The sequence below is a fragment of the Bison bison genome, unplaced genomic scaffold, assembly GCF_000754665.1.
Source record: "Bison bison bison isolate TAMUID 2011002044 unplaced genomic scaffold, Bison_UMD1.0 scf7180017864042, whole genome shotgun sequence".
Classification (NCBI taxonomy): Eukaryota; Metazoa; Chordata; class Mammalia; order Artiodactyla; family Bovidae; genus Bison; species Bison bison.
Genome location: NW_011494614.1, coordinates 1,230,399 through 1,241,993, shown reverse-complemented (window position 1 = coordinate 1,241,993; position 11,595 = coordinate 1,230,399). Strand labels below are relative to the sequence as shown.

At 39.8% G+C, this 11,595-nt stretch overlaps 2 protein-coding genes across 9 annotated transcripts in view; one reads left to right on the top strand and one right to left on the bottom strand.

Moving 5' to 3' along the window:
• MED12L (mediator complex subunit 12-like) overlaps positions 1-11,595 on the bottom strand; it is a 368,195-nt gene that overhangs the window by 140,804 nt on the left and 215,796 nt on the right. The window lies entirely within an intron of this gene.
• GPR87 (G protein-coupled receptor 87) lies at positions 6,391-11,270 on the top strand (the record flags this gene model as incomplete). Its single annotated transcript, XM_010835367.1, has 1 exon — positions 6,391-11,270. A coding segment is annotated over one exon (1,059 nt), but the record flags the coding sequence as incomplete, so codon positions are not given.

Here is an 11,595-nt window from a genome sequence, read left to right as displayed (position 1 = left end):
GGTTCAAGCAGTATTAAATTCTGAGTGGGAACCTATGTTTGAGGAAAACACAGAAGCCCACGTAAACCTGAGTTCCAATGGGGATTTTTTTTAGAGCCTTCCAGTCCAGTTAGAAAAAGGTTAAGTGACATGATGAAGTCACTCAGCTAGTTAGTGTAAAGCCAGAACTAGAAGCCCAGAGAGTTTAAGACTGGGTACTGAAGGTAGTTGAGTTTATAAAACTCTTAACATATATCGCTCCGAGATCTTTCAACTTTTAACAATCTCCAGTTGCATTTAAGAGTCATCAGAGATGCATTTAAATACATGTGCTGAGCTTCATGGAGAAGGAAATGGCAACACACTCCAGTGTTCTTGCCTGGAGAATCCCAGGGACGGGGGAGCCTGGTGGGCTGCAGTCTATGGGTCGCACAGGGTCAGACACGACTGAAGCAACTTAGCAGCAGCAGCTGAGCTCAGGTCAATGGGGTTGGGTAGAATGAAGTAGAAGTAATATGGCCAGACACAGGCTAATGTGTCTTGAGAAAACTCTTGGACCCAGGTTCTTATGGACTACGTCACATAATTCTTGTCACAATTCTGTTGTATGATTATTTCCACTCTCATGTCAGAGAGGAGAACACTGAGTCACAGAGATGTTAAGTAACTTTTCCGGGGCCACACAGCGGCATTCAGATGGTGAAGGCTTACACAGAAATGTCCCATGCTCCCTGGCAGGTGGAAAGAACACACAAAAACAGACAAGTCTTACATGGCACAGCTGTTCATAACAAAAGAGTAGGCCTTTTCTGAATCAAGGGGCATTTTTTTTTCTTTTTCTTAAAAGTGAAAATCAAAGTACTGTGTATTCAAATTCCTGCTCAACTGTTTTTTCTTTTTTCCCCTAGAAATCAAACCAGGAATAACCTATGCTGACCCCTTGACTGAATTGTCCCCGAGTGTTTCCTGACACAGATCTTTGCTTTCAGTCCCTCACAACTAAAGAATGGGGCTCAACTTGACACTTGCAAAATTACCAGGTAAGCTGTAGGGGAAAATGCAAACAAAATCCTACTTGATCAATAACAGTTATTTACACCATGTGTCAATTCAGGGGTTTTGGTGGTTGGCAAATCAATTAACAAAATAAACTTGCATTTATCCTTGCCTTCATTAAATGTAAAACAGCAAACATGCAGGATGGCATTGCTGAGAGAACTCTTAACTTGCCATCACTTTGTCTTAAGCTGTTTCATCTAGAGATGATCTCTAAAAGGACAGAAAGATTAAACTAACAATTGGGGAAGTCTTTCACGCTGAAACTAAGGTATATATTACTTACCAGATGGAACCGTCTAGACCAAAGACAACATCTACCTGCACTACTGGGTAACTAGAACATGATTGTGCAGGGCAGCTGTACCAGGTCAGTGACACCCGGTCGTCTGCACGACTTTGGTATTTCATCCCCACCTGGCAGGTACAGCAGTGACATATTGTTGATGCTTTCACAGTTGGTGTCAAAATGTGACATGCTCCCATGAGCAACAGTGGATTGTCTCCAAAAGCAAAAGGAACAAGGGTCTCCATCACATTTCATTCAGAATGTGACTGCTATTCATGACACAAATCAAAATTATGGCCTGACATTGAGACAGACCACCTACTAAGTACCAGATACTGTGCTTGAAATGTACGCAGAGCATGTTTAACTCTCAGAAGACCCAGCAAAATGGCTGCTATTTATTCCATTTCACAAAGCTAAGAAGTGACTGAACCAGCATTGTCAAAGAGGACTTTCTAAATGGTATGCTAAGTGACTTCAGTTGTGTCCGACTCTGTGCGACCCCATAGACAGCAGCCCACCAGGCTTCCCCGTCCCTGGGATTCTCCAGGCAAGAACACTGGAGTGGGTTGCCATTTCCTTCTCCAATGCATGAAAGTGAAAAGTGAAAGTGAAGTCCCTCAGTTGTGTCCAACCCTCAGCGACCCAATGGACTTCAGCCTTCCAGTCTCCTCCGTCCATGGGATTTTCCAGGCAAGAGTACTAGAGTGGGGTGCCATTGCCTTCTCCATCTAAATGGTATAGATGACCTTATCTGCAAAGCAGAAATAGAGACACAGACATTGGGAACAACTACATGGATACCAAGGGGGAAGGGGATGGGGAGGAACTGGGAGATTGGGATTCACACACATACACTATTGATGCTATGTATAAAATGGATAACTAATGAGAACATAGTATATAGAACAGGGAACTCTACTTAATGCTCTGTGGCGACCTGAATGGGAAGGAAGTCCAATAGGGAGGAGATATATATATGGCTGATTCAGTTTGCTATATAGTGGAATTAGCACAACATTGTAAAGCAACCATACTCCAATAAAACTTAATTTGAAAAAACATTAACAAACAGGACTGCAATGCCCTTGATCTCCACTGTCCAGTATAGGAGCCACATGGGACTAATGAGGTATCTGACTACAAAATCCATGCATTTCTTCAGCACACACAGTACACACACAATCCCCCTTACACACAAACACAGGCAACCACAGCCCCAGCACACATACCACAATATCACTCTCACACCTTTGCATGCATGCTCAGTTGTGTCCAATTCTTTGCGACCCTATGGAGTGCAGCCTGCCAGGCTCCTCTGTCCATGGGATTTCCCAGGCAAAAACACTAGAATGGCTTGCCATTTCCTTCTCCAGGGGATCTTCCTAACCCAGGGATCGAATCTGCATCTCCTGCATTAGAAAGGGGATTCCTTACCACTACTGAACCTGGGAAGCCCCACCCTCAAACACACACTGGCACAAAATGATGATTTACTTTGGTACTAGTGTTATTAGGTCATTGCCTTTGCTAACTTAATTTAAAAGGAGTTGGAGCAAGAGTGCAGGGGGAAAATAAAAAAGGAAATTTGACCGTAACTCTCCCTCTGTAATCAAGCTCTGCACTAAATAACACAGGGAATAACATCCAAGGAAACAAGGTGTGTGAGATATGAGAAAATAGCCCTTATGCTGTAAAAACAGCTTCAAATCTTTATTAATTGAATCACAATTATACCTGTCATTAAAAATGTTTCCTAACTCAGCCAAGTTCTTTACTGACAGCAAAGAACCACATGATAAAACCTCCTGGGTAAAGAAAGCCACTCACTTTAAATGGACGTTGTTCCTGAGCAGGAACACTGCAGAGAACTGCTTCTGGGCATAGCCACAGGCATTAGGAAAACTGGAGGCAATAATATAGAAAAGAAATGATGGGAGGTAGCTGGCAGGAAAGAATATGCCATAGTCTTAATTCTTAAAAAAAAAAAAAAAAATCAAGTGTCACAAAAAAACTCTCTATATTCAGTTTTGAGCCTTCCAGAGCAGCCCACAGATGACTGTTCCCTCTACTACCATAGTGTTTCATAGAATAACCCATAACAGGTTTTAACCACTGGTTTGTTTAAGCTGCATCGTAAATGTGAAATTTGCAAATGAAGTAATAACCAAACCCAAGCCTATTCCACTGAAGTAAGAAGTCCTGTATTCCAAAATGTTAATCTCATACATAAACTAAGGATGCAAATACTGTGAGGTGACAGGATTGGCAGACACTCTCAAAGCTACAAAACAGTTCAATCATTACCGTGAAAAGAGGTCAGTTGGCCTTGGTATTATTTATGACTCAGAGTACACATCAGGACTATTTCTGACATTCTGATTTAAGACTAACTTTAATAATAACCATAACTGATCAGTAAATCATTATTTAATAAGATTGCTTGTTCATACAATTAAAACTTTAAAGTATATAATGGACACAAAATTTCTAATCAACACAGACAAGTAGGGGATCCTTCTATCCCACAATGGACAGGCATAGCAGATCCAGGGAGCTAACACTAAGATTTGAAATACTCCATGCCTACTATGTACACTGGGCTTCCCCGATGGCTCAGCGGGTAAAGAATCTGCCTGCAATGCAGGAGACACAGGAGACTCCGGTTCAATCCCTAGGTCAGGAAGATCTCCTGGAGAAGGGAATGGTAACCCACTCGAGTATTCTTGCCTAGAGACTCCCATGGACTGAGGAGCCTGGCGAGCGACACTCTAAAGGACTGAGAGACTAAACAGGCAGTAGGTATCTGTGGCCAGTGATCCATTCTATTTGCACTCACCATGGCTTTGAAAATCATTGTTACAAGGTATAGCCAGTGTTTCAGGAGATGGTGTAGCTGCCCCTTTTCGGTGGGGTGCCTCAGCTGGACCACTCATCCTAATTAAAAGTTACTTGTCCTCTCCATACTTCCTTTAGGTGTCTATTCTGGGTTAGATGAAAGGGACTGCTAATAGTTTAATTGAAGAAATTAATTCAAGCAGGTACCTTAATCCAGGTAAAACTGCATATCTTAAGAAGCTTCTAAGGTTATGGATGCTGATATGTATCTGGTGGTACAGAAGCAGCCAAGACGGAGACACTTCATTAAGTCAAAATTGGCTTGAACGATACTGTTTAAGACAATATTTGAAACTGGCAACCGTGATACAGATGGCAGCTGAATCAGGCATTTTAAACTTATAAATACTGTGGGTCTCATCATAACAGGCTAGTCCAGGTATAAATTACCAGCCTGTTTAAGGATATTTAAGCCAGGGAAACCAGTTTTTAAAAACACTTCTAGCAGAGAATAAAAGGGAAAGAATTAAACAGAGGACAAGGTTACTTGGGAAGAGCCTATACACTTAAAATTTCAGGCAGCAATTTAAGAACCTGTTTTTGGATTAAAAATCATCCAAACTCTCTTCCTTGGTTCACTTCTTCAAAGAAGGAAAACAAAGTACATACTACACTGCCTGTCATGTAGGGAACTGAGGGCTAAAATCATGCTGTTAGCCCTAAAACAAAATCATTCCATAACTGTCATTATAGTAAACGTTATTAGTGAGACGTGAAAATTCAGAAATGACTTAAGTCACAACCCAAAAGTTCACTTGTAAACAGTTTCAGTTTTCAAAAAAAAAAGCAGCAGCAGCAGATAAAAGTAACCATATGCCCAGGAGATTTATAGGGGGAATGACTTGAGGGATTGCAGACAGCTATGCAGGTCCAACCCCTGTGGAGGAGAGACGAGCACAGGGAGCAAATAGGAAGATTCATATTTCTGTGTAGTTGGAAGGAAGTTTTGACCAGACTGACGAAAAGTGCTCCAGCCAAAGTCATCATCAGAGGAACCCCTACTGCCCCAGGAGCAGGCTTGTCTTAATGTTCCTACTGTGCTCAGTTACTAGTTAGGAGTGATCCATGGAAGTGTGGCATCAGCAGAAAAACAGTGCTGGGTTCAGAGCACTGAGCTAGAGCTGCCCATCAATTACTTTCCCTGCAGCTGGAGATCTGAGAGGCCCCTTCTCATGGCTGTCACCCAAACCCAATGTTCATAAACTGTTTCACTGATTATGTGATACAATGGTAAGGCTCATGAACTCAAGATTTCAAAATAGCAAAAGGTTTAAAATTTTCATATTCTTAGCGTAATAGGTATAATCTAGCTTATAAATAAAAGTAGGTACCAGGCTGCAATTATTTTTAAAAATTGTCCTCCTTGATAATAAATTTAAATACTAATGACAATTGTCCCTTTCTTTCTTCCTAACAATGCTCCCTAAACTTTTTTAAGTATTACCCACCCTCCCCCCAAAAAAACAAAATGACCTCCTAGTTTTACTCTTTTGCATTTCAAATAGCTTAAAACTGAGAGAGAGAAAAAGATATTTCAAAGAGCCTGCCAAAGACTGCACTAAAATAACTACATGCTACCCTTCTGTTGTATGAAATTTTAATTTGCTGCTCCCCAGTTTATTCAATTTGTAATTATATCAAAACTGAATTAAAAATTGAGTCAAGATCATTTTCACTGGTATATTTATTTTCATTCAAATGATTAGCACAACCAACCAGAAATTCACATTTTACTCAAAGGACTTGGTGAGAGAAGTGGGATTCAGGGGTGAGGTCACTAATATTTTTTAATGTTTGTGTGTTTGTTTCTTTATTGACTACAGCTGATTCACAATGTGGTATTAGTTCCTTGTATACAGCAAAGTGATTCTGGTGTACAGCAAAACAAAATACATATTCTTTTTCATATTCTTTTCCATTATGTTTATTACAGGATACTGAGGGTTGCTCTCTGTACTATAGAGTAGGACCTTGTTGTGTGAGACCACCAATTCTTTAGCCACTCAAAACATTAACAGTGCACTAAAAAAAAAAAAAAAAACAGTGCACTAAATAGACTCTTTAAATTACTAAAGACATTTTTTAACTAGCCCGAAACATCAGTACTTCAGCCTGTAAGAAAGCCTGGCTTAAGTAGGGCATGCATGCGAAACATGAAGTGACCTCTCCCCACTTCTCCTACAGATAATGAGCTGCATGGCCCAGGGAATCACACCCCAAGTAACACAAGCGATGGATCTGGAAAGAACACCACCGTTCACAACGAATTCGACACTATCGTCTTGCCTGGGCTTTACCTCGTTATATTCGTGGCAAGCATCTTGCTGAATGGTCTAGCAGTATGGATCTTCTTTCACATTAGGAATAAAACCAGCTTCATATTTTATCTCAAAAACATAGTGGTTGCCGACCTCATAATGACACTGACGTTTCCATTTCGAATAGTCCATGATGCAGGACTTGGACCTTGGTACTTCAAGTTTATCCTCTGCAGATACTCTTCGGTTTTATTTTACGCCAACATGTATACTTCCATTGTGTTTCTCGGGCTGATAAGCATTGATCGCTACCTGAAGGTGGTAAAGCCATTTGGCGACTCTCGCATGTACAGCATAACCTTTACAAAGGTTTTATCTGTCTGTGTTTGGGTGCTCATGGCTGTCCTGTCCTTGCCAAACATCATTCTAACCAATGTCCAACCAACTAGGGAAAATATTCATGAGTGCACGAAACTTAAGAGTCCTTTGGGAGTGAAATGGCATAATGCCATCACTTACGTCAACAGCTGCTTGTTCGTGGTTGTGCTGGTGATACTGATCGGGTGTTACATTGCCATTTCCAGGTACATTCACAAATCCAGCAGGCAATTCATAAGCCAGTCAAGCCGAAAGCGAAAACACAACCAGAGCATTAGAGTGGTCGTGGCTGTGTTCTTTACCTGTTTTCTACCCTATCACTTGTGTAGGATTCCCTTTACTTTCAGTCACTTGGACAGACTTTTAGATGAGTCGGCACACAAAATCCTGTATTACTGCAAAGAAATGACACTTTTCTTGTCTGCGTGCAACGTGTGCCTGGACCCAATCATTTACTTTTTCATGTGTCGCTCATTTTCAAGAAGGCTATTCAAAAAATCAAACATCAGAACGAGGAGCGAAAGCATCCGATCACTACAGAGTGTTAGAAGATCCGAGGTCCGCATATACTATGATTATACTGACGTGTAGGAATTCAAGGTCACCAGGCCCACTCTTGTTTGTCAGCATGTACAAAGTGTAAATAAATGTGTATTTTCATTATCCTTGCTTGAGCCCATCAAAATGTGGATGAAAAGAGAACTGAAATGTTATGAATTTGGGGTATAATTTGGAAATGAGGAAAACATTAAGGGATAAGGAAGAAAGTGAAACTGACGAGATGGCATATGGCTGAGCAGCGGGGATCATGACTCAAAGTTTAAGGAGCAGATTTCAGGGGCAGCAAAGGCCACAGCTATGCCAGCGCTCTGCAGTCATCTTCCAGGAAGTGCTGATGCTCTGAAGCCACTTTTGCGAGGACAGGAAGTAGAGAGAACTCTGTTCGACCTTGATCCTTAAGATTTGGGAAAGATAATGCTGTTTTCAACACAGCTCATTTGTTGCAGATGCAACTGAGTAAACACGGATTGCTAGGTTTCTCTGTCATTGTATCTATGACCTGCCCACAACATTAGCCACAGTCCTGTGTCTATGTTTACGTTTATGCACATTAGAAAAACTTGCACAGTGCAGGAGTAGGCAAGGAGGTTCAACTGTATTTTTTTAAGCAATACACTTGAAAAGACTCAAGTCACTTAACTGATTTTAAACTTAGGTTATTTCAGAGAAGAAAAAAGTATGAGTATTAAGACAAGTCAATTTTGATGAGACACTGAACATACAGTGCCATTTTTATACCCCTGTGCTGCGTTTGAATTCTTATGTGCTAGGGGCAGAGAACAGAAGATGAAGGCTGCATTAATAGTCAAGTACATATAGTGTATTTAAAAGCCATCTAATAATCTTTATTTTATAAAAACTATAGTTTTAAATTATATCCCATCTCTAATAGGAATATCATTCGTTTTAAACCTTCAGTTGTAGAGCTCAATACATCAAGTCAAAAAGATTAAGGGTAACTTAAAATTTTAGAATAATTTCTCCTTCTTCAATATAAACCTTTGAACCTTCACGCTTTTTCAAAGCCTTCAGCTGCCTGACCATTGTCTAGGTTCCTAACATGGGACAAGGAACCAGGGGAGCATTAAAAGAACAGGCGTGAAGGCATGTTTGCTGATGAAAAGGTATCACTATGGTTAACGAAGACAAAGCAGACGTACATGTATAACACAGTGCAAGGCTTCATTTTATTTAGACTCGTACAAACAATCTGCAAAATTCTGAAAAGCTAAAGTGAGCAAAAAAGAAGGAAGCAGGTCCCAAGAATAACTCAGCCTAACAGTGACTACCAAGGTTACTTAGGTTCAAGAACAGAAAAGGGGTCTAATAGGTGAGTCAGGTTTAACAGAAGGGATAGAAGCAAAGAGGTTAAAACAACTGTCTAAGGACCTTTATCAGTATCTATTTCTCCATCAAGATTCCAATTCCATAAATTCCAGGCGATCTACATGAATTAATACACATCTCTCTTGGACACGTGCCTAGCTACCACCACCTGCTGCTCATTTTGTTCACTAGCTAGGTTAAGACAGCCATGCGCTACACTAGGTATTTAAGAAGACAGTTTGAAAGGCTAATTCCTTTCTCCATTTTCCTCATAACACCCAGGCTGAGTTACAGCTACCCTATATAAAAAGGAGGAACAATGCTGCAGCTGGGAAAACCCTCAGTACAGGGTGTCCTAGACTCTCCTTCCTCTACTTGGCTCTACATCACAGCTCACAAGTGTGTGTGTGTGTGTGTGTGTGTGTGTGTGTGTGTGTGTGTCCTCTACTTGGCTCTACATCACAGCTCACAAATAGTCCGTGTGTGTGTGTGTGTGTGTGTGTGTCCTCTACTTGGCTCTACATCACAGCTCACAAATAGTCCGTGTGTGTGTGTGTGTGTGTGTGTGTCCTCTACTTGGCTCTACATCACAGCTCACAAATAGTCCGTGTGTGTGTGTGTGTGTGTGTGTGTCCTCTACTTGGCTCTACATCACAGCTCACAAATAGTCCGTGTGTGTGTGTGTGTGTGTGTGTGTCCTCTACTTGGCTCTACATCACAGCTCACAAATAGTCCGTGTGTGTGTGTGTGTGTGTGTGTGTCCTCTACTTGGCTCTACATCACAGCTCACAAATAGTCCGTGTGTGTGTGTGTGTGTGTGTGTGTCCTCTACTTGGCTCTACATCACAGCTCACAAATAGTCCGTGTGTGTGTGTGTGTGTGTGTGTGTCCTCTACTTGGCTCTACATCACAGCTCACAAATAGTCCGTGTGTGTGTGTGTGTGTGTGTGTGTGTGTGTGTGTGTGCTGTTAAAGGCACACTCACCTTAGAACATGCCTAAAAACCAAGAACCTATCATCTTCATCAAATGATTCCATTTGGTGTTCTGAAACTTAGCAGAGCTAACCCCACACTGGATTTAATTCTCTAAAATTCAGGCCTCAATTCTAAGAGGCCCTTAAAATATTTCAATCCCATTTTAATGTTTCTAAAATTGTACTGCTGTAGAGTTAGTGGGTACATTTAATATAGTGGTTTCATTCTCTGAAATTACATTATTAAATCAATGGGATAGCTTAAAACATTGACTTAGGAAAAAATTTTAAAGTATTATCTCCATTTTCTTAAAGCCATATTACAAAAGCATCAAAATCATACTGCTTGTATTTTACACAAATACTCACACTGTGGTCACAACCAAGAATGAATCAGTCACATGACTAACATAATATCCACAGGAATAACGTAAAATACTGTGTTGGTGTCATAAGTTAATATAAACTGCTGCACTAACATTGAATAAAGCAAAAAATCTATTTGGTTTTTAATTAATTGAAAATTTGGAAACAATTTTAAATTTGAAATCTAAAATTTCTTACATGGAACTTTTGGATTATATTCAGTATTTTAGGACCCACTTAAGGCAGCAATTTTAACATAGCTATTTTTATTTTATGCAAATGATAAATATATTCAGATAATTTCAAAAAGAAAATTTTCTATTATTCATAAAAATTACATGCAGAGAAATTTACCTTGCAGAATATCTTTTGGTGTGCATATTACTAACTCTGTTATATTCATTATACCATTCATACCACCATTTTATTCTCATTTACAAATAGTATATCAGTATTTTGTTTCTCAATTAAAGTTTCAAAGGAATAATTTGGAAAATGTGTAAGTTCAAACTAAATACCTAAGCCAAAACTGTGAATACACAGTACAATCTCAAACATAAATTTCATGATCACTGTGGAGAAATGTGATATACAAGAAAAAAAATAAAGTAAAGAAACAAGGGCAAAATAAAGTTTGAGGATCACTTAAGTCTCGTAAACAGATACTCTCTCAAACAGACCACCACAAGAAAACAGCTTATCAAATCAATAAATACTAGGCAGATGCTATGTTTAAAAAAAACATTATGGCTAAGACGATATTTACAATAATCTTTGGATATGTCTAAATGAATTATAAAAGCATTAAGATCAAACATTTTCAAATTTAAACATAAACATCTGGTAGATGCTGAATTAGCTGTGCTCTGTCCCCCTCCCAGCCCTCTATCACCATCTAGTGGTAAAATTTATGAAACAACTGAAAACGACTCCAGTCCTATTTACTGCTTGTGACTACACATTACAGTCATCTTTAGTGCTAACGAAAAGCAGTGTGTGTGTGTGTGTGTGTGTGTGTGTGTGTGTGTGCGCGCGCGCGCGTGCGCGTGCATGTGTGTGTGATGGGGCTGGGGGGTGCCGCTTCACAGGGGAGGGCACAACAGTCCTGGAGCTGCCTAGATAAATGTAAGATGGAAATGTTTGACAAAAAATAAGGCCTATAAGAAATAACGTTGTTGTTTAATTGCTAAGTCTTGTCCAATTCTTTTGCAACCCCACGGGCTGTAGCCCGTCAGGCTCCTCTGTCCGTGGGATTTCCCAGGTAAGAATACAGCAGTGGGTTGCCTTTTCCTCCTCCAGGTAGGTTACAGATGTGTCTTAAAAAATAAAATAAAAAGGCCGAAATATACATAGATTTCATAGGGAAACCAGAACAAATATTGACTATGCTTTTTGACATACAAAAAAATTTAAATATAATTTACTGTTTCAAAATTTATTAGAATTAGACTAATATTGTCAGTGTTAAAATGTTTAACTTATCAAAAAATGTATGAGATTCAAATGGCA